The following is a 24,156-nucleotide window of genomic DNA, read 5'->3' as shown; positions in this document are numbered from 1 at the left end:
ACCTCACTCTGTACAAACAAGAACCCATCTTTCAGTTCCCACAGGAAAGAGTAACATCCATGCTGGTCAGCAAGTGGAGTGGAGAAGAAAAAGTCTGTTTGTAGAATGCTCAGGATGTTGGCAAAACAAAAGCATACTTGGTTCAACCTCCATGGATTCATACAGGAACACTGAAAGATGTTTCCTGAACCCACAACCATATTCCTACCAAACTCAGTAAGATCCATGACAAAGCACAAAGGTATCAGTCTGTGTAAAAAGAGTTGGAAACATATTTTTTTTACCACATATAGTGAAGCTACATCAAAAAACGCAATCCACACTTCCCAGTTAGGTAAGTTATTTAGTTAGACTAAATAACTGGTAACTCTTTTAGCCTCTTCAACTGAAGCCATTTTCAAAAGTAAAAATTCTAACTAAAACAAAAGGATGTATAAAAGACTTAACATGTAAAAAAATTAGCATAGGTATAATCAATGTTAAAAGTTAACATCTGAATTAACTACTGTGGTTTAGAATAGCATTGTGGAAGATACATAATAATTATACTTCTATGTGATTTATAACAAGTACCTTTAACTTCCTCTGATGAATTCCCTTGTCATCTCTTTGCAGTACCAATTTTCTTAATTCTTTGTTCTCCTTCTCTAATCGTTCAAGCATTCTTTGGTATTTGAGCTGCAAAACAGTAGTAAAAATGTACTCTTGTAATTACAGAAACAGAACATTCACATGACCAAAAGTTTTCCTATGAAAAATACACTATCATTCAGGTAAGCCCTTCAAAAGCATGGAAACCTTTGTGATCACTACAATTTATTAAAATACATGGATACCAAGAGGAGACTGTTTCAGTTTTGGAGTTGGGTTTAGTTTTTTTTTTTTTTTACAATGCAACACTTTTGCTTCAAAAGCTTTAATCAGACCACAGTATTCAAGTTGGATGATACATATATCAATCTTTAAGCATCTTAAACAAGCATCATTTTCAAAGAAGCTACACATATGCAGTCAGACAGGAATTAGTGTCAGTGGAAACTGGCTGTTCAATCAAAAAGATTCAGTATACAACCTCAGTTAAAGAAACAACTACACCAGTTCTCCTGCTTAGGAGATTATGATTAGTCCTCGGAAGATGAGACATGAAAGTAGCTTTCATACATACTCTGAAAACCATCTTCTATTATGTCACTATTTATTTGGTCTTCATTGTTTTAAGAGCAAATCAAATTTCAAGTTGTTATTAAAAAAAAAGCTAAGTCATGAATGTTTTAAAAACTAGCAAATATATACAGAGGTTACAAACCTCTGTATCAAAACAATGTGGCTGAGTAAAAGACGCAATAAATTTAGAAGCCTATAGGTATGACAAAAGATTAACTGTACATGAACTTAAGAAATGTAGGCAAGTAGATTAAAACAATTACTAATATGAATTAACTCTGAGAAATGTCTAGCTTAAAAATAACTAGGTCTGCCTTGCTAATTATGGAGATTAAAACTTTGTTCGAATGGACTGAGACTTGGTGAAGTTCATGGCAATTAAAGAGGCAGGAAGGAGTCCCACCTTATATCACATTTGCACTGAAAACCCCCATTAAGGTATATGAAACCCTTGTGAATTTGTTGTAAGGCAAGAAAATGTGTTGCTGTCTAAACAAGAACTGCAAATCATATAGTAGAGGAATCATGGTTCCTGTTCTGTAAGGACTGTTGAAGGAATGAAACAATTCAACTGCACACTGTATAGCCCAGTATTATGAAAGCTACCACATAGAAGGGCTGGAAATGCTCCTTGGTTAAGCTGATGCAGAGAGTTTCTGAAATTGCATCCTTGACAGAAGATTTATTAGATTTTACTAGATTTATTGCTATTTTATTTGTCAGCTTTTAAGCTCAAGTTTTATCTAAAGGGAACAAAGTAACATGTATGTATTCACTATATACAGAAATTAATATTAAAAAAAGGACTTTCCAAATGTATTACTGAATTTCTAGGTCTCCTGAAGGTAGGCCTCTTTTTAAAGTACAGTTTGAAAAGCAGTGATCCTAAAGCTTTTCTCTGCAGATCTTTTCCTTTACTGACAGCTAATGAAGCAGGCTTCTCTAGCAGAAGTAACAAAAGGAAATACTGAAAACAGCATTTCACTTGCAAAAGCACATCTCTCTCAGACTGTATTAAATTACAAGAACTGAACTAGATGAAAGACATTCTGGCTTGGGCTTTGTGAAGCAATGTTTTTTAGAAATTATATTAAATATCCTCCCAATACCAGCCATTAAAGTTTTCACTTTTTTTTTTTTTTAAAGGAAGTCACTCTGAACAGCACCATCCTCTTCAGCTTCTTAAAGGGATTAAATGTTGCCTTGAATCCCAGAGAGAGGGCAGACAAAAAGCTTTTAATCTGCCCATAGTTTTCATACCAAATAGTCCAATCATAGAAATAGCTTTAATTGAAAGAACTGCCTACTGCTACACAAAACAGATTTTGATTAACATGGCTTATATACAATTCTAACATTGTAACTGCAATTATTTTTCACTATGCAAGAAAAAAAAAAGATACTTTGGTTCTCTTGAAGGCCACTGTACTATAATCTGTCTTATGTCTCACTCTACATATCCCACATGATGTCTGTTTTTCCTCTTGGACCTCTGATGTTTGGTTAGTACTTAAAAGCTTCTTTATTTTCTTAGATTAAAGGATCAGAATGTAACTCCCTAACAAGTAAACACATTTTCTTTCTGCAACAAATGTGCCATTTAAACATACAAGATATTATAGATGTATTTAGTAGCACTGAAGTTACAAAAGAGAACTGTAGAATGTTATGAATAAAGTTAGCATGCATAAGTTAAAAACTGGAACATTACCACTGTAGTTATGTTAACACTCTTGGGCTAACCTTACATTTCTAGAATATATAGCACCACAGGCCAGGAAAGTATTTTGGGAAAATCAGATTACAAATTTGCCTTATGCTTACACTCCCATTCTTGTATTCTGTCAGTCACTGTTAGAGAAAGAACCAACTAGACTGACCTTTGGTTTGTGCCAACAGAGTGAACTCTGTATTGATAAACCCAAAAGACTGAAAATAATTTTTAAAAGGCACTGCTTTTTACCAAGTGTATTTCACATGTGCTTTTATCTAGTAAATCTACATACAAATCTCTAAGACATCAGTAACTCCAGAAAGTTACCTGAGTGCGTAAAAGTTCTTCTTGAAGTTGATCAATCTTCTCTTTGTCTGAAACCTAAAAAGAAAATAATCATCACTACTAACACATTGTTTAGTTTATCTGCTGCAAGTAACCAAATCACAAGCTGAAAGCTTCATTCCAGATAAGAGAATGGACTCTACATGCATTTTAAAGCAAGAAAAGTTCTTCAATTAGCATTTGAGATTTAACGCTGATGGAAAGTTCCATCTGCAATGGGAGGATCACATCAACAAAGTCTGAATGTCAGGTACATGCAAATCTAAAAATTAACCCTTCAAGACTTAATACTAGGAAAGTCAGCTTAGAGAAAAGCAAACTTCACATATGGTGCTCAGAGTTTTCTGGCCACTGTCATAAATGTAATTTAGTGGTCAAACACTCAGGAACCCTTACATTCATTATCTGTATTAGCACAACCTTAATGGAATACAATACTAAACGGCCTTCTTGCTACAGAAATTACTTTCATGTTAGTATTCACTAGTTGAATCTTCAAGGGGATTCTTATTTCATAGCTATCTCTCAGAATCCTAATTAGGCATGCACAACTTCATAAATTGTAGTCAGTCAAGACAGTCTTGAGTTATTTTTAAATTATTTAAGTTACATTAAAAACTGAAGAAAATAAGATATTACAATACAAAACACAAGGCAGAAATGTAATGAGACTAGGCAATTAGAGCCATTCTTGGTCAAATATTATCAAAATAGGTTCACCAAGATGTAATAAACAGTTGTTCAAAACAATTCCTGTTTAATAACACAAAGACAAATGCATAAATAGTGCAATACAAATTTATATGATGTAAATATTTACAAACATCAATGACTGCTGAAATATTAAATTTGGAAAAAAACCCCAATCTAAATAATCACTGAAAGAATGATACAGGCAAAAGCTTCAATACTTCGAGGTTACTTAATAAAACTCATGTGACATTTACAACTCAAGTTAGCTTCATATCAGAAAGAACATATTATTTAACATGCAGAGGACAGTTATCATTTGGACACAAATCAATTTAGTTACTGTAATTTCACACCATTTCTTACAGATTAAACGAGAATAAAATCAACAGTTATTCGCAGTGATTATTTAGCTATTAAACCTACAATATACAGGACTGTGTCTGCACTTTAAAGAAAGCAATCAGAGTTGACACTTCCATTTATACCCAATTATTTTATTATCAACAAACCGCAAAAGAATGTTCTGTAAATTGACTTCCTTCTAATTTCTGTTAATTAGTTCAGTGATAGCAAAAGCACATTGAAAATAAGGTTTAGCACAGACAACATAACGCATGCAGCCACAAGGAGGTATATGGAAAGAAACTCTTTCATATACACACACTTTATCCACATCAGAAATGTAAGAGGGAAATAAAAATAGAAAGGCAAAGAGGATGGTATGGAGACTCAGAAGCAGCAAGAAAATAAAGGAATTAAAAAGGAAAACAAAATGTTGCTGTCTGTTGAAGATTTTCAAAGCAGCTCACATTTTCCCATTCTCTGCTTTTAAGCAAGATGTTCCTCAAAGTAACTCTAGGGTCTTGATGCATTTTTGAAGTACATACACTACAGATTACATAAGAGACAGTGCTCATGTGCTTAGAAGTATAGTACACTTGTGTTAAACACAGTAAGCAAAAATATTGCACACAGCCACAAGTTACAAAATCTGAAGTAAAGAATTATCTAGCACTAGATTATTAATACTAACAAGGACAATTAGGTAAGTATAAATTAAGAAACAGCTCTAGAATGATGTATATGCTTCAGCATTTGGGCCAGGTGTGGTTTTTAAAGTCAGATCATACAGCATTTTGAACATTTAATTCATAACAATGGTAAAAGTGTTGAGTTGCCAACAAGAGCTATAAGTAACAATAATCTGAAGTAGTCACATATGACTAATCTAGGATCTATGATTTCTACTTACAAAGAAACCCAGAATTATTAAATTGTCTGTATATAGGTACATCAATATTTGCTTAATTCAGTTCAGCATGGTTTGTACATCAGGATTCCTGCTTCCTTTCCCATTGCCCCCAGAAAAGAGTTCTGAGAAAACTGTAGGGTCACTTTTAATGAAGTGTTCTTGCACAGAAAGAAGCAGGTATCTGTTTAATAAGATCACCAGAAGTTCCTTACACAGTTACTCCTTTTGCATAGTGATTGATTTCCAACAATGTTTGTCATGTATTGTATAAAATAACTATGTGCCTCTGAAAACTCAATACCTTTGAAATCACAGTTACTGGTTTTCTATATTCTCTAATTAGACTATAAATTCTACTAAACTGATCATCTACAGAAGAACTACAATGATTTAAGAGTAATATAAATTAAAAAAATCAAAGCCTGGACAAAATGCCTACAAGAAGCAGCCAGGCACAGTGCAGCTATAGAAGACTGATCAATTACATTGCTAAATGTTTATCAAAGGCTGACAAAAAAACCCCCAAATGTACAGGAAACAGCTACATTTTTAATATCCTTCTTGATTTTGAGATGGTTCTTACTATTCAATTTACAACAGAAATATATTTAATATTAATCAATAGTAATCAAGCAACATTTTGCTTAACAAGCATTTGCTTAGTGAATTCCAAGAATGGAAATTAAATGATAACTTCTCTAACAACCAGGCAAGAGAGTCAAAAGGGCATGCAATAACTTATTGCAATGACAATAACAATCTCTTCTTCCAAAGCAGAATTTGGATTAATTGCTGGAATTTTCAAGTTACATCCTCATTTCAAGATATTAAAGAAAACAATTTACCATCTCTTTAAACGTGTTTCAAGCAAAAAGGTCAGCATGACAAACAATACATATTCCTTGCCCTTACGCGTGTCTGCCAAACACCACATTTAAACACTAAATTAAAACTTTTTACGTACAAGGGGGCAGTTAAGACTTTCAATGCTCTGAATACACAGAGTACCTGCTTTGGAGGACAGGATAACACTTACAGAGTCCTTATAGCTATTTCATAGATTGGGAATTGTGGAAGTAGTAGTAAGAAAGTACTAGCAAGGTAGAATTCCAAACAGAAACAAATGAAATATCAAGCTAATTTTTCTCCTGACTGAATTTATTAGGCTGGTACATTTTAATATATCAAATATTATATTGTCTTTCCAGTAATTTTTACATCTTCATACATTTTATTATGAACTTCATGCTACTACTCCATACTCAAGCTGTCTCAATCAACTGTATACAACCTGACAGAAGATGAAGGAGTTAACATTATTAAGAAAAAAGAGTAACTGAACAAATAAATTAGACCACTGCAGACATATTTGCTCTTCTACCAACGCACACATCTGGAAGGAATGAATGTGAGGACATTTGTAGGGCATCTACTGAGATAAACATCTCCAAATAAATGTATTTCCATTATATTTTGTTACATAATGCCTGCATTCATAACTGAGGACAGAATACATCAGTGTTATTTTAAATCAAGACAGAATATTAACTAAATTTTTAAAATGAAATATGAAGAAAAAATTGCCTTTCACCATCTATTTTTTATTAAAGGAAGAGTAACATTTTCAAGTGGCCAGGTGGTGTAACTCTAAGCCATAAAATATAATATGGCAAGAAAGTAAAATCTTCAAGTTTAAAATACTACTATGGTTTCAGGAAACAGCGATTTCCTCTGCTAACAGACTAAAAAGTGTGACAATTGCAGCTATGAAACTATGTCCAAAAGTTTAATTCACATTTACTATGTTCCTCTTTCTGCGGGAGTTATCTTCAGATGTACATAACCTTAACCTCTATATTCATTGCTCAATTACAAAGCTGCTGAAAAATATGAGTAATCAATGATTTTTGGGGACACAGAAGCAGCCAACCAACCAATTTGGTTAAGAATTATAGGTTGTAACAAATTAGATAACTAAAATATCCCAGTTTTTCTCAGGGAAGCATTTCCAATCCATCTCAGCAATATAATAATGAATAGAATGACCAAAACTTAATTTAAGAGGTACGCAGATGTTCGACAACAACAGCATATGAGTATAATCTGGGCTTTAAGATGGTAAACAAAGGAATACCTCTGTTATTAACAACAGTATTTATACAAAATTATTTCTGCTGTCATTTTCAGATTGGTAACACTATACAGCAGGAAAAAGTGTTTCCAAAGACCTATTGCCTGTAAATATATATATTCTTACAAGACAGATACTGTAAGCAAGCAACAGTGGAGGAAAGAGACTTGACATTAACTCACAGACTTCTCTTAAATGCATTTTTAATGTATAAACTTTAAATAGTTTATAGAAGCAGAGAATATACCATTTAAAACTGACATAAGGTATCTGTTCTGCTTTTAACATCATGCTTTAAGCCCAGCTTGGTAAAACTGAAACAGGACTTCATCTGCCCTGAAGTTGGCCGTAATCATTGTTTTGGCCCATGATTTAATTAGTTAGAATTTTCTAGCTCAAATGCAGAAGGCTGAAGTATTTGATTAGTGTGAATACAGTACATATTATCCCTTAAGCCATCACCTTTCGCTTCTGCTGGGAAGAGCCCATGTTATATTGGCCAGCGGCTCTGCGTGCTTCCTCTTCGTGCTGCTGGATTTGTTGTTGTAACAGAATGAGTTCACCAAGCAGGCCCTGCCATGAGTTTACAATAAAAAGGAGAGGAAAAATTTGGGGTGTAAGGAGAACGAAGTTAAATCAAAGGACATGACAAAGACAGATGAAAACCAGGTATGAATGTGTCACTTCAAACAAAACTGAAAATTCATTAGTGAGATCTCTGGCTAGATAGCTGGGAGTGGTTACAGCCAGCAAAACCATGCATTTTGCAAATCCAGGTAGAATAAAACAAACAGTGAGCTACTTTTCATACACTTCATATTGAGCTTTAACTCAACACTTAAATTTTTTAAAAAAATCAATTATCATAATATTTGCATATTAACAAATAGGATTTCATGTCAACTGTTCGTATCAGAAGTATCAGCAATTTTTCACAACTTCACTATGCAGGTATTTAAAGACAGTGTTTTGGGCATTCTAAGTTGTGCACAACAGCTAACAGGCTACACTGTCAGTAAAGTAAAAATTTTCATTTTGTTCTTATTTCCAGAAATGCAGGCAGTTTATAAGAACATGATTTTGCCTGCTACTTAACTTTCTCTACCCAGGAGAAGCAAAATACTTTCTAGAGCATTAAGAAATTAAAGAAAACCCCTCTCCACTTCTGTAACACTATGCAGTTTAAAAATCATGCTGTCATAATCCTTTCTGATCACTGCAAATCTCTGCAACTCAATGCTTATTCCCTTACTTATTCAGCACTTCCATGAAGCTTTGTTTTCTTCGCTACTCCCTTTACACCATACATTCTTGTAATAGTAAGCTGTCTTTCAAAATTAGTTTAACTAACTTCAGAACTTTCAGAGAATGCAAACAAAAGCATTAATGAACTATTTAAATAAAGCCCTTTAAAAATTGCTGCAACTTCTTCTAAGAAAATATTCAGTGAAATTACAGGTTGCAAAAACACACCTCAAGAATCAAAACAAATCCTGAAATAGAGTTTTGGTGTAAGAATTCAAGACATCTACCATCAAGTTACACATTTATTGCATGAAACACACAGGCATGTACACATAAGGATAAATACAGGAGAGAATGGATAAAGGAGATGATAAAATGGCCAAATATAAGCATTTGTTAAAGAGTTATTTGTTTAACATTTCAAGAACAGAAAAACCTACGCATTTGTATTTTATTCAACCACTTGAAGATTTAGGAAATTTCTATGTTGCCAGACTAGCAAATGCATTAGAGCTGTGTCAAGAACTCTGGCAAAACAAAAGATTTCATTTGTATACAGCAGCAAGGAGAGAGAGCCTCACAGCCCACACTAAGCCTCACTTAGTATTATAGGCATAATAATAATATTTTGCCATTTGACAAACAAGGAAATGCAATATGACCTGGCACAGTCCTTTCAAACATTATGCTATAGGTCTACAGTTATCTCATTTAATAAAATATTCAAATAAAAAATGCAGGGATTTAAAAAGCTTCTCAATAACTCTTCTTTGCATGTTATCAGTCAATCATATTTCCTTTATTTTCCATTTCCTACTTTGTAGGTTTGAATAAAAAAAAAAAAAACCCAAAGAGTATCAAGAATCTTAATTAGCACAGAACTATACCACCACCCAGGCTGGTATGAATCAGGATACAAACAGAAATGTTCATATCTCTCTGTCATTAGACACTACCACTGTTCCCCTTGCCCCAGTCAATCATTGCAGTGGAAAACTATTTATTTTAAAGAACTTTATCTGGAAAAGTCAACATCGATCAATTAACGTGATTTTAAAAACCAAGTGGTTTAAAGTAAATATATTACTGTTTTCATTATCAAATAAACAGTGTAAAGGAAATAACACTAGATGGTAAACACAGTGGCACAAACTCTGCAAAGGTTTCACAAGAATCTGAGCACAGTAGAAGAAAAGGCAAACCAAGTGCTGATATTGTTACTACATGTGCTTTAAAAAATAGCAACATTATATTAAAAGTTAGTATGTTGTGCTTCATGTGAGTATGACTGTCTTCCATTTACAAGTTTCACATGACTACAGTATTTCATAGAATCACACAGAACGGTGGGAGTGGGAAGGGACCTCTAGAGATCACCCAGTACAACTCCCTGCTAATGCAGGTTCCCCTCCATCAGGTCACACAGGAACACGTCCAAGTGGCTTCGGAAACCTCCAGAGAAGGAGACTCCACACTCTCTTTTAGCAGCTTGTTCGAGAGCTCCCTCACCTGAACAGCAAAGAAGTTTCTCCTTTTGTTCAAGTGGAACTTGCAGCTTGTGCCTGGTACCCTTTGTCTTGTCACTAGGCCCTATGAAAAGAGACTCACCCCATCCTCTCAACACCCACCCTTTAGGTATTTATAAGCATTGATAAAAGGTCCCCTCAGCGTTCTATTTTCATGAGCAACCAAAGCTCTGTCTTTCTGCATGTCTTGAGTCTTTCCACTGTTTCCCACTGACATCAGTGTGATTGTTCATGGCAAAAGCTAAGCCACAGTAATTCATTGCAGGAATAATAATGAAATGTTGAGGGATGTAAAAGGGTGAAAATGATGAGAAAGGTAAAGAGATTGATGTCTAAGAATTTGAATACATGTCACAATATTATCCTGAGCACATGTAACCTGAAACTGGGAATTAAGTTGGGAATATAATGGTGTTATGAATAGAAAAAAAAACCCATACGGAAAACCTTCACTGCATAACTTGCAAGAAATAACAAATCAAACAAGAATCTTCAAAAAACACCATATCAAAATAATCTGAGTCCAGTGATATTCCTTACTAAAGCCTCTCTTTCATCCTTGAGAAGTAGCTGTAGTAAAGAGCCATAGAATTACTGTGCCCCTTCTTACACCTATGACCCTGTGCTGGCTGAGAGAGGCAGTCTACATGCTGCCAAACCCTCAACAGTGCATCAGGTTCTTCAAGGCATGAGATTTTTATCAAAACACCAAGGACAGAGAAAGGACTGTGTGGTTGGTTTTGAGTCACTTATTTATACAGTTTCTAAGCCCCAAATCAATACTTGAGTCATATTTTCACACCCATTTCATCCCACTTGATAACCACTACAAGTTTTCTTTAAAAAGTTGGCTGAGCTTTGGGATCTCTTTAAACAGGAAGCTGAAACAATTTAGGAAATTTTTTTATTGCAGACAATAATGCAAGATATTTTTCTAAGAATGTAACACTGCCATTTTACATGCATACTTGCACTAGTCTCTCACATACAGTACAACAAAACATTTTACTACACTAAAGCTTTTGTAACTATCTTCTCTTTGTCTAAGAACAAAATTTCTTATTTATTCCAAGAAGAAACAGATATAAACACCATTTATTTAAATGACTTATCCCAACACTCCACTAATTTTAGTTTAATTCTCTTTTTTTAAAAAATGGTACCTTTTGTATTAAATAACAGCTTATGAGAGAAATACATTTGCTGGCAAGGAGCCAGCAAAAGTCTGGACTTAGCATTCAAGACAACATTCACTCTTTTAAAGTTTTGTTGCAAGCTAAGTGGTTTCTGAATATACATGAAGTTTTTAAAGAACCATCAGAGGGCCAAGCCCAGTAACAGTTGTGCAGAATAATTCCTAGATTCCTTTACCAGCTACTCATCTTTTCAATCAAGCAAAGAAAAACAGCTCATCAGACACATTTAATACCATACTACAGCACTTTATGCATCCACACAATCACAATTCTTAACCTAGTATTGGTTGGCAGTGAAAGCATTGAATGAAAAAAAGGCCACCTAACACATTGTCCTGAAAATAACAATTTTGCTTGTCAATAAACAAAATTATTACATTGTTAGATATTCCTATGTGCTTTGTTAAAAATATGACCAAAATTGGTTGTATTAATTAGCAAATCAGCAGTTTCTAGGTGTAAAATATTGAATATAATTGGAATAACAAAAATTAGTACATCAGATTGAATTTCCTAAATGATTCTGATTTAATATGGGCTGATATTTTTCACACCACAGCCAAAGTTTTGTTGGCAATATTAAAACGCAGTTGGCACTGCATCCAAAAAAAACCGAGAACTCTAATAAGTATTAGCGAAATTACTGGCATTCAGTAAAATCTCAGTTAATTTAGTTATAGAAGACAATAAATTAAGATGGCCACTTCTTCACAAATCAATAGTAAAATATTTTTCATGTTTTAAACAGTGAAACCTGTGCTAAGCCATCACTCAAGAAAAAAATCAACAATATACAGAGACAGTTTAGTCATGAAGAAGAGACAAAGAGCTAACTTAATTTTTATGTAGAAATACTTTGCTGTTCTAAAGGGACAAAAAATCATTTAGAAGAAGTGAGCTTTGTACAGGTTTCACTGTATATTGTCATGCAGAATTAATGTAGAAGAAACGTATACATGCCTGCATATACAGAAATGTGATATGTGAAAGCCCCAGTTATAGTTCAGACACTTTCAGTTGCAAAATTAAAATTTATAATAATTTACAAATTCCCTGATATTTATCACTATCCTTCTGTTTTTAAAAATAACTTAAAAAACATATATACAGGAGAAGTGAAAATCCTTTAAAGAATGAGGAACCTTACAATACAGGAACTTGACAGAAATGAGATCTATTATTAACTAAAGCAAAAAAAAAAAGTGAAACTCCATTACTTTAAGGAGAAAATGCTAAAACTTTAGTGATCAAAATACAGTAACAAATTTTTCCAGAAGACAGTAATAAAAATGATGTGTGCTCGATCTAAATAAAGAAATTAAAGACAGACTGCTTCAAAAAATAAAAATTCTCTATTAATTCTTATTACAAACCAACTTTGAGGAATGCAATTTCTAAAGATTTTTATGACTGCCTTGTATTTTCCTTCCACCAAAATGTTTATTTATCACTGTAATGTTTATATATTAAAACCAACAAAGCATACTTAATTAATTTTCAATGATAAATTCTGCTGAAGCTGCTTCAAATGAACATCTGCAACTACTGAAGAATTTTTTTAAAAAATTACCTGTAATAAAGACATTTTATTTTTGCAAGGAAGTAAATTACCTTCTTGTATTGTTTGTCATTGTCATATCCCTGGTCAGTAGCTCTGAATGCTGTTTCTCCTGGAGAACCTAGGATATAATTATAGAAACTCCTTATAATATGCAAAAGGCACTTAAAAATTCTCAAACCAAATCTACTATAAAGTTTCAACTCCCATGAATCAGGTATTGAACAATACTTAAGTTTTCATTAAAAATAGATTCATCTTAAGATACTGAAAGAGAAACTCAGATGTACAATTTTCAGATTTATTCTAAACTAATTGTTGACTCAGATTAGTTATATCACAAGGGAGCAGGCAGCTGCAGTTAGACTATGAAACTTCTGAAAACATTGTAAAAATATTTTCATGTTTATCAGAAATAATGATACAAATTCCATTGGTATTACAATGAGAGAAAAAAAATCCTACTGTAATGAAAAGTTTTCCAGACAAGCTTCTCAAAAATGCCCAAAATAAAAAGCATCTGCTAAGGAGTGTGGCAGAGAAATAGCTGTTTCTCAATTCATTCTCACAGAGGAGGATCAAAATATTTTTGGAGTTGCTGGAAAGTACTTGTAATTCAATATTAAATTGCTGAAAGTAGCTGTGTTTACATGGATATTCACTCCTCTTAATATAGTAGCTTTTTAACATTTTGCTTTAGACAGGCAAGTTAAGGGCAGTAAAAAGGGCTTTTACACACCTAACAACAGAAGTAGATCAGAAGCTCCTATGACTTCACTAACCAAATTGTAACCTGTGAAAAATCAGCAGAAGAGGGGAAATAAAAATTATAAACACAAAACGACAAACAAAGATGGGGGAATCTTTGTCTCATTTGGAGGACCACACAATCATAAATGGCAACTACGCCCATGTGAGTATGATACAAATAATAGGTGACATCTCACAATACCAGTCAGTTAACATCACAATTTTTAACAGCCAAAATACATAGGAGATTGTAATCTACTTGTCACTCTGCAGAACTGGATCCCTACTTAGGTGATAACTGATTAATAAACTGTGCTGTAAAATTAATAAACTAGTTCCACCAAAGACAGTATTTTAATAAAAGGAAGATAACACTTCTTAGTCACAGATAAGGAAATCCTTTCAAACACACTCAGAGCAATGACTCTCACACCTAATCAAGAATCTTTAAGGCACATAATTATTAAGGCACATAATAGAAACAATCTTGCACTTTATTACAAGAAAGACTGGGAGAAATTTTGAGATATGGTCATTAGCAAGACAAACATGATGATCAAATCCATCATTTTTCAGTTTTAAAAAGCTCATCAATCAAAAATGTCTTAGTTGAATCCTCAGAACCTGAAAACATTAAACATACAACTTGCAACATTACCCCAGACACTGCTACAGGCTTGGGGCAGAGTGGCTAGAAAGCTCTCCAGCAAAAAAGGACCTGGGAGTGTTAATCTACAGCCAGCTGAATGTGAGCCAGCAGTGTACTCAGGTGGCCAAGGCCAATGGCATTCTGGCTTGAAAAGGTGTAATCAGCAGTGCCCCTGCACTCAGTGGTGAGGCTACATCTCCTGCACTCTGTTTAGTTTTGGGTGTCTCACTGCAAGAGGGACACTGAGGTGCTGGAGCATGTCCAGATACAGACAATGAAGCTTGTGAAGGGTCTGGAAAACAAGTCTGATGAGAAATGACTGAGGGAGCTGGGGCAGTTTAGTCTGATGACGAGGAGGCTGAAGGGGAGACATGATCACTCTCTACAAATACCTGACTGTAGGAGGCTGTAGTGAGGTGGGGGTGGGTTTCTTCTTCCAAGTTAACAAGTGACAGAAAAAGAGGAAACAGCCTCAAGTTGCACCAGGGGAGGTTTAGGTTGGAGACGAGGAAGAACTTCTACATTGAGAGGGTTGTTAAGACCCTGGCACAGACTGCCCAGGGACGTGGCAGCATCACCATCCCTGAAGATATGTAAAAGCTGTGTAGATGAGGGACTTGGATAATAGTGGGCTTGGCAGTGTTAGGTTAGTGGTTGGACTTGATCTTAAAGGTATTTTTCAACCAAAATGATTCTATGATTAACAGCCACCATTTTTAATAACCCAACTCGTTCTCCTCTAATTGCTCTGGTACTGTTAGTGTCCAGCACCAGTCTTACCTTCTCAAATTCCGGTTGGATACATCCAGCTTCTATGACTCACTGAAGCAATCTAGCTTTCAATTTGCATGTTTAGACTTCTGTAAGAAGTCCAGCTTTCTATTCAACACATTTTGGCTCTCTGTACTCACTACTAGAATTCTTGCTTTTAAAGATACTTTACACTTACCTGTGTCTGTAACACTTTCAGAAGAAATATTCAGTGAAAAGGCATGCATTTTCGGGATCCACTTTCTTTTAGTGTCTAAGGACATATCTGCAACCTTATCCTATGAGGAGCTTATGTTTTCAAAATGAAATCTTAGCTGAAAAACGGTTCTCACCAGGAGAAAAAAATCCTTTCAGTGAAGCGAAGCTCTCTCCAATCTTGTCCAAGTCAGGCAGAAGTTTGGCAAGGTCATCTGCATCAGGAAGGGCTTTGATAAGTTTTTCTAGGAAAACAATAAAACAGCTAATGAGTATGTTTCTTTCTCTATTATTTTTGTGAACAAAAATGGCTTAGGTTATAAAACCTAGCAACTGTTTTAGGACATGATTTTTTTGGTTTCTGTTATTTTTTTTTTTTTTTTTTTTTTATGTAAAAGTTTCTTTCCACTGCACCTCCCCCCATTAGCGTTGGGAAAGATTATCAGATGGGAAAAAACAATTACTTTTTTAGACTTTGAACTTCCTGATAAGCTGGTTGCCTGACTGCCTCAGGTAATTCAAAATTGTCTAAACCTTATTGCTGCATTTCATGACATTTCATACATTATTCTCACATACTTCGTAGAGAATGTTTTAAAACTCCACAACTCTGTGCCCCTGATGTACATTTTAAGGAGAGCTTATGCTTCAATTTCATAATAAAGCTAATTTGGTAACTCTAAAAAAATCACAAACTTATTAGCTTTAAAGTACTATAAAACGTAGCATCCACTAGCAACGAAAACAAAACCCAATTTGCCTCAGTTATTCAATCTCTGCATTAACCTCTGCCATGCTCATACCTGTAATAAAATCTTGGTAAACATTTTTACAAAAAAAGACCATCACCTTACTATCCTGTATATGTAATAAAGAACTCTGGGCTTCATTTTTAGATTTCTTTCTTTCATTTGAAAATATACAAAAGATGTACTGTAGCCAGAGTTTCAGGAAGGGCCTGTATTTTTCATTTTCTTCTGTATCTTCAAGATAATTTTGCGTTTAGGTAAGTTCACCATGCTGCATTTTCAATTGATCTTTTATTCATACATATCTTTTAATTCTCTATTTATATTTCTTTACTTTTCTCATTCATATAGAAATAAATATAATTTTGCATATAATACTACCAAAACCTGTGTAAGTTTCCTTGACCATGCCGCAACTCTCCTTTCAATAATGAGACTATCTGACCATATGAAAGGACAAAGAACATTTACCAAATGAAAAGATGAATTTTTGAATTATCAATGCTAATCAATGCTTAATTTCTTCCTACATATACATTGATACAAATATCTTTGTAAGACACACACCAAACTCTTAACAATGCAGGTTCACTGAAATTACAGCTATAAAGATACTCCTGGAGAGAGGCTTATGGCCTTTTAGTTAAGTTTTATATATGTTAGTCTTTTAGACAAAGTAACACTTTAATTTTTCTGATACCTAAATCAATATGTTCATCAAGCTCCCAAATGAAGTCAGGAACAATCCACTTATATTCATCGAGATCTGGCATCATGTCCTTCCACTGATCATATGTCTAATATAAAAAGGAAAATAAAAGTAGTAGAAATAGAAAAACAAACATGTATAGAGAGGCATATGAGCAATCTAATTAAAACTATTACCTACGTACAAAGCATACTAACCCACCATCTTTTACACATGAATAATACCACTTCGATCTTTTAAAATCCATACTAGTTCTCTAAACAATTCGTTTTCCATATTCACTCATCTTCTTTGTCATTAGTTCACCAAACAAGCATAACTTGTATTTTTGTGGATATACCAAGAACTACTGTACTGAACTAGGTAATAATAACACAGATGAAATGCATAAAATAGCTTCCACAGATAAATACCTTCTTAGCTGTATAACCACCACCTACAGCAGATCCTAATATAAGGTAACGAAGTTTGAGAAGCCTTGATGCTAGTCTAGCTAGCCAAAAGTTCCTGTGGAACTGGTATCCATATTTTACATTTAAAAGTTTTGTTTTGTGTAGAGGAAGCCGATTAAGGGAAGAGAACAGTTGAATGGATATCCTTAAAGGAGGTCTTTGAAATTTGGAACTTGGATAGTAAGGATGATGTATACTTCGGGAAACAAGATGCAAGTTTTGAAGTGGTGATTTTCTTTTTATTCCATAGCTTCTATTTGCCAGACTCCGGCAGATGACACTAAAAGAAAGAAATAAAAACTCTTAAGTGACAGATTTTCTTAACATACCTGTAACTCAACAACCCCTTTAGATGCAATTCATATCACATTTTATCTGGTTACAGATAAATTAGAGCATCGTTCTGAATGTACCATTTCCAGCTATCATCGGTATACCAGTAGCAAAATAAAAAACTGTAAACACTGTTAATGGGTATAGCACTTCTATTACTGAAAAAAAGCTTTCAATACCATTTATGAATTCTGTTATGAATAAAATTGAACTTTAACACTGGATTAAGGCAAGTGACATGTCTATGTTAAAACATGGTTTGGTCAAACAGGAGCCAAGAGTCCATAACTTGCAACATAGAATGTGTCAGGTTGACTCATCTTAACATTCTCTAAAAGTTTGTTTTGAATAATAAGTTTGCAGTGGATTTTCAAACCTGAAAAATCCCAATACACAAGTAAAAATCCTTTGTAAAATACATTTGTTCTTTTTTGTCAAGCTAGGTTCTCCTTTGGAGTCGATGCATTTACTTAATGACATCTTTCACTTCCTGTCAGTCTACTATTCTGCAGTTCTAGGATTAGAGCACTATTGTTTTGTCTTAGGTCATGCATAGACAAGATTACTTCTGGAGATAGCTGCATTATGTTTGCTGAAGACTTCAGCAGAGTAATTCAAGATTTGTGATAGAGGGAAAATTTCAGGCCCAATCTAGAGCTCAGCTATGAGAAGCACATTAAAACATAGGAACATTTTCAATCCTGCTTACGTTAAAACAAGTGCATAGGTTGGGTAATATATATGGCAGCCACTTTTCATTATTAGTCTTTACCCAAGTTAAAGGCATTTTGTAATATTATGTAATTTTACTCTCTATGATTCTTTTAAAATATGCTACATCTTACAGCATTCATTCCCTATGTTTAAAAAGAAAGAAAAATCAAGTCCCATCACAAATAATTACAGCGAGAACTTGATCAACAACGATTGCTTTTGGTGTGCGATGCTATATTTCAAACTCTATCTGCTGAAATTGCACATATAAAATTCTATAATCCAATTAAAATCCCACACTACTCCCCATGATACCAAAGCTTCCACTTTCTCCTTTCTCTGCTAAAAACTCTGGATGAATTCTGACCAAAAAAAAAATAACCTAAAGATTTTCACTGACAAGTACAATTAAGACTGAAGAGGGTGCCAAAAAAATGATACTAAATGAAGTGCTTCATGGGTTCCAAATGTAAAGCCTCTGGAAAGTTGTTTCTAAAAACAATAACAACAGTTAGCCTTCCAGACATGAGTAGCTCTGCCATTAGAATCTGCCTGACTACAGGTCTGCCACCTGACTACTCCTGTAGTCACTGAGACTATAAACACCTTGTAAAACAAGACCAAATGGCCTGTCACTATTGATAGCAAAACATTCCACCTGGAATTCCACCTAACATTTTACGCTTATTACTGCAGTTTAAGAGTTCAGAAAAATCCTCACCTCAGCTGGGACAACTTCTGTAAAGATAGATTGTATACACTTTTAACAGCTATGACTACAAAACAGTCTTTCAAATGTAAGCCAACAAAATGTAAACCAACTAAAATACCGTGGTGTTTCCTTTCTCATTCAGCACTAGACAACATTCTCTTTCCTACTGCTGCTCCCAAATCAGCCAAGGAACATTATGAGATTACTGGTTATTCAGTTTTACCACCGCTGTCTGAAATTGTATAGAAGAGTGAAAAGCAACAGAAAGGTAGGGTAGCTGCTATAGAGAGCCAACCTTTGGACACAAAGGCGGTCCCAACTCACTTGGGCAGGAACGCAGGGAAGACAATTCCCTTGCACATCGCATCCCCAACTCGCAGAGGAGCTGAGAGATGGAGCTCGCAGGCAGGAGCCTCAGGCGCACCCCTGCGCAATCCGCGCACACACACTCCCTCCCACCTCTTACTCGGACCCGTTATGCGGCTCCGGCCTCCCCCGCGGGCAGCTCCGTTCCCTCGGGTGCCCAGGGCCTGCTCAGCCGCGACAGGTGTAACAACCGACCCGAGGGAGAGGCTCCGAGGTCGGGAGAGGGTCGAGGCTGTGGCAGCTACTCCCTCCGCATCGCCACCGCGCCGGAGGGGCCAGGCCCGCCGGCGGCCCGCAGCGCCCGCCCTGACCCCTGCACAGACCGCCTCGCTCACCAAGCTGCCGCCGCCCGCGTCCGCCACATGATGACGACCGTGAAGAGCCCGGAGGAGTCGGAGGGAGCGCGGCCGCCGGCCGGGGCTCCGCCGCCGCACCTGCCGCCCCGCGCTGCGCGGGCAAGGGCAGGGGGAGCCGCCGCGGCCGCGGGCTGACGGAGCTGCCGTCGCTTCCGGGCACCGCGCTCTCTGCGCCTGGCCCGGCTGGAAACCGCGCCTCCCCGCTCAAAGGTTCCGGGCGCGGCGAAGGAAGGGGTTTGGGGGAGAACAGCCGGGGAGTCGCCCGGCACGCAGGAGCGGGGCGAGGTTATGGCTCCTCACAGCCGGCCCGGCACGGCTTCTCACAGCTGGGGCTTATGGCTCCTCACAGCCGGTCCGTGTGTTCCCCTCACACCCCACCCACGGTGCGGACAGGCCTCAGCGTCTCCCTTCTGTGTCCCTCAGCTGGCCCGGAGCGCTCCTGGCCCGGCCCGGCGGGGCAGGGCTGCAGAGGGTGATGAGGCTCAGCGTCTGGTGGAGGCCTGTGCTGGTACGAGAGTCTCAGATACGTTCCCAACTGTTGTTGCACTGAAGTGCGTGAAACGTGTGTCTGCGCAGCTTTGGAAGATGGAAAACACAAGGTGCGTCCGGACGGGCTTCTGTGGGCTGTTGGGAGATTTTGCCGGCAGGACCACATGGAAGCGAGAGGCCCTCACACAACATCATCTCTAGTGATGTCATTGCTGAAAGCTGCGTGCCTCACCTGCCCGTAAACGCTACAGACATTCCAGTGTTCAGCTGGCAGTACCAGTGCTTTGCTAACGTTAATAGAAAGTTCTCCCTTGCCCCTGATTTGAATCTTGCAGCAAGTTAACTCTATCCATAGTGCACACAGAGAATATGCTTTTTTCCATTTATGTGTTTGAAAACAGTTATCGTATTTCCTCTTAGTCTCCTTTTTCTTTAGATTGAACAACCCTAAACCCTTCTCTCATATTTTCTGACTCCTTTATCATTGTTCTGTGTGCTGGCCTGTGGACTGTCACCAGTTGTTTCACAGCATCCTTCCTGTATTATGACCAGAACAAGGCATCAAGTGCTCAAGTAAACAGAAAAGAGAGATTTGAGTTGTTTTATAGGCTAGGCTTCTGTTAATACAGTGAGATTTTTCAGAGCAAAACAAATTGTACAAGGATGACATAATACCTACATGTATTTTCAGGACTGAGATAAAAGTTGTAGGGATGAAGTAAAGCACATGCTTTTGTCTCTTGCTTGTTTGCTTTTAGAATTATTTATTTACTTATAAATTTGAGGGATTATGTTTATTTAAAAACTTACCTTTGCTGTTTTTAGTTTAACTTCACAAATTATTTTTGTGAGTTATGTCTGTTTCTGTAGGCGGATTTCAATCTAAAAATAAGAATAATGATTCTCCCTGGGATGTGATACAAATAACTGGTTTTATTTGTAAATTAACGTGTAAATCTCATTTTGAACAGTAGAGGGTATCATGGAACTATGGGTTCTCATTTAGGATGGATGTTTTCTGCAGGAGAAAGGGAAAAAATTCCATCATTTTCACTGATTGTGGATTAACAGATTTTTCTGAGATATTCTGACAGGTTATGAAACTATGGCAATTATGGCTAATTACCACGGTTAATCAGGTTTTTCTTTGTTTTCAGTTATGAAGACTTAAATCTCCCTAATAACAGTGTTCTACAGGAGCAGAAATTTTCAATAGGAGCTGGACTAAACTTATAAATAGTGAGATACCTAGGTCTGGTGGGATACTCTGCATGCATCTCATCTCTCTGTGAATGGGTAGCCAAGGATCTCTGCTGCACTCTGGACTTCTATAGACTCTAGAAGGAGCAAGGCTGGCTTTTGAGGAAGCAGCAAATGTTGTCCAGGCAGAAAAAGCATGTGTGACACTCCAGTTTTGCGTCCTTGACACCTCCCAGAATAATGATTCATTTCCCAAAATCATCAGCCTGCTTTGGAAAAGGTACCTTTGCACTTGTTTCCTGACTTTTTTAGCTTGTAGATAGCAATGCTGAGCTTTTCTGTCCAATCAGGTTTATTAGAAATGGACTTTATTGCATTATCTCTTTTTATTTGTTTATTGAAACTTCTGATTCTCATGTAACAAACTAGAGCTCCTATGCTGGGTCTCAGAAGAAGAAAATGAGAAGTTGAAAGGCTCAAAGCTAGCCTCAGACTTGCAGTGGGGGGGAAGGAGTGGGATAGCACTGAAGCTAGGATATGGACAGCACCTTGTTTCTCCTTGATCTCATTGCAACAAATTGTCCGTATCACATCTTAGTACAGTTCCATCCTTTTCTGTCCGGCCTCTGATCTGCCTTCATTTTGAAAGTATGCTGGATGTCAAGTCCAAGCAACTTTGCTCCAACACAGACTGCTTGTCACCAGCATTTTACAAACATATCCGTGCATACATGCACATCTGGCTTATAGGTCTGTGCCCAGCTCACGTTATTAGCTATGGGTAACTTTTATTGTATTACTTGGCCTAACTCCCTCATTTTGCTTCTCTGTTCCCTGCATTTCTCCCATTTCAGTTTCTCTGAGCCTGCACACTGCAGGATAAGCAGTGCTCTTTCCTGATGCTTGAGATATCTGGGACTTGTACAAATCCATACCATGCAGAAGTGAAATGCTAATGAATAGGAACTAACTGGCATCTCTTGATCTGTTTCAGTCACTCTAGAAATCATATTTTAGTTTCCTTAAGGTATTTGCTGGAAGAACAGGTTTGCTTTTCTTGACCTCATTCCTGAAATATTTGGTGTGTAATTTCTTGAAAGTAGCAAGGAACAAGGAAATAATAATGAGAATGAATCACAACAGTAACAAACAAATGCAGTCCATCAGTAGCCAAAAAAGGGAGATAATAAAACCCACAGTGCTGTTTTTCTGCCAGCTTCCTTTTGGCTCTGATTTGGAAGTCAGAGGCATTTGTATTCAGCTCACTGACATCAGTGGGCTGATACCCTCAGTGACTTTTCCCGAAACTCTGTGGTGAGGTCAGAAGACATTCTGTGATGATATTCTTAATAATGAAGATCCTACATGGCTGGATCCTGACACACAGTGCATCAATGCACCCACACAAACTTGGGCCCCTGTTTACCATGCCAGATTTTTTCTCCTGAGGCATAAGTAGAGATCACAGCCGTACACTTAGTTCAGGCTGTTTACTAGGAGTGTTAACATCAGCAACGAGTATTTTCCTTCTCTTGTGGAAGGAAAATACTCCTGGTCACACAGAACACACTCCTGGTCTCCAGTGATTCCATAATCTCTTGAAGAAAAATATTCCCCTCTTACCCTCTCCCCAAAGTTTCGTGCCAACAGCAGCTGCTTATGCCTGTCAGAGTGGCAACCCAGAATCATATTGTGGCAAACACTGATGAGATCTAACTTTTTCTTTCTTGCAGTGTCTTTGAAGGAATTTTGCATGTACCCTTGCAATCACAAAACTACAACAACAGAATGAAGGGAGGAGGAACGAATGTTACCTGCTAACCCTACAGAGAGGGAGGAGCTCCATTCTTCAAGCATCAGCATAGTTAAAAGGAAGGTGTGTACTTAGAGTGCTTCCTCAGTGTGGAAGTTCAAGCACACAACGCTGAAGACCTGTCCTGAGGGTGCTCTAGAAAGTCTCCAGAGGGTCATTTCATGGGGGAAAATCTTGCCAATAACCATTATGCACAGCTTAACCAGGGAGAAGAAAATGAGATGGTGAGTTGTATCTCTGTCTAGGTCTTTCTCAACTTGCAGCAGCAGATGGCACGTGTTTTGCAATAAGATGCTACAGTCTGTAATTCAGCTATGCATGGTGGGGGTATTCCCATAGCAGAAATATACAATTAGAAAGGAATATAATTTTTTGAAGCAGAAAGAAAAGAAAGTTGTTTGTGTTCACTGGATTTAATTGGTTATCTACTCCAACAGATTGTTGATGCAGCATTATAAATGTGGATGGAAACAGTCTTGTATAAGCTTGAGGGATGGGCTGAAGTGGTGTTCCTAACCATTTGACAGCTGAATCTCTAGGGTCAACTCCTGTTAGATGAGGACTGGAAACCTTGGCTTTCTCTGGAGCATAAAACCACATGTGTTAGGTTGTATAAATTAGTAGCAAATGCAGTCTATTGAATTGGCAACACTGTTCCAGCCTGAACACCTGTATAAAGCTGGACTGCTAAAAATAGAACTACTATATTTCTTCCCAGAGTTTCCTAGGAAAAAGTATATTTACGTGCATTCTGAAACATGTAGAAATAAGTCCTGCATTTACATGAAATATCTAATCTACTTCATGGCATTTCTCTGGCACAGTAAGCCTGATGCATGATTGCATTGCATTCAGTGCTTCTTAGCTGCTTTGGAAATACTATGTGTTGCAGATCAACTCTTTGTCACCTGTTCATCCTGTCTGTCTGACAGATGCTGCTGGAGATGTTAGCCCCGTGATGTGGCTGCACAGCAGCATCTTATGGACGTCTGGTAATTCCAGGGCTTCTCAAAATCTCCCTGCTGCAGAGGCACTGTAGCTCTGCCGTGCACATGTGTAGGATTTCTGAGTGTA

General features: G+C 36.8%; 2 protein-coding genes across 5 annotated transcripts in view; one reads left to right on the top strand and one right to left on the bottom strand.

Annotated features, from left to right (window-relative positions):
• Window positions 1-19,697, bottom strand: part of OPA1 (OPA1 mitochondrial dynamin like GTPase) — a 55,913-nt gene extending 36,216 nt beyond the window's left edge. The window contains exons 1-9 of one of the 4 annotated variants that reach the window (XM_062005374.1): window positions 19,560-19,697; window positions 17,061-17,379; window positions 16,639-16,735; window positions 15,327-15,434; window positions 13,564-13,617; window positions 12,878-12,945; window positions 7,762-7,872; window positions 3,206-3,259; window positions 574-678 (exon numbers count right to left, since the gene is read on the bottom strand). In XM_062005374.1, the coding sequence (XP_061861358.1) occupies window positions 574-678; window positions 3,206-3,259; window positions 7,762-7,872; window positions 12,878-12,945; window positions 13,564-13,617; window positions 15,327-15,434; window positions 16,639-16,735; window positions 17,061-17,379; window positions 19,560-19,588 (945 nt within the window). In that variant the 5' untranslated portion in view covers window positions 19,589-19,697. The remainder of the gene's footprint in view (window positions 1-573; window positions 679-3,205; window positions 3,260-7,761; window positions 7,873-12,877; window positions 12,946-13,563; window positions 13,618-15,326; window positions 15,435-16,638; window positions 16,736-17,060; window positions 17,380-19,559) is intronic. The other 3 variants (XM_062005376.1, XM_062005375.1, XM_062005377.1) reach the window with 3 other exon arrangements.
• Window positions 19,698-21,353: 1,656 nt separating this feature from the next.
• LOC104553705 (probable cation-transporting ATPase 13A4) overlaps window positions 21,354-24,156 on the top strand; it is a 44,562-nt gene continuing 41,759 nt past the window's right edge. The window contains exons 1-2 of the mRNA XM_062006177.1: window positions 21,354-21,549; window positions 23,003-23,306. Coding sequence (XP_061862161.1) covers window positions 23,244-23,306 — 63 coding nt within the window. The 5' untranslated portion in view covers window positions 21,354-21,549; window positions 23,003-23,243. The remainder of the gene's footprint in view (window positions 21,550-23,002; window positions 23,307-24,156) is intronic.

This window comes from Colius striatus, chromosome 12 (genome assembly GCF_028858725.1).
Source record: "Colius striatus isolate bColStr4 chromosome 12, bColStr4.1.hap1, whole genome shotgun sequence".
Classification (NCBI taxonomy): domain Eukaryota; kingdom Metazoa; phylum Chordata; class Aves; order Coliiformes; family Coliidae; genus Colius; species Colius striatus.
The sequence above is the reverse complement of the archived record's forward strand: the minus strand, read 5'-3'. Positions and strand labels throughout refer to the sequence as shown.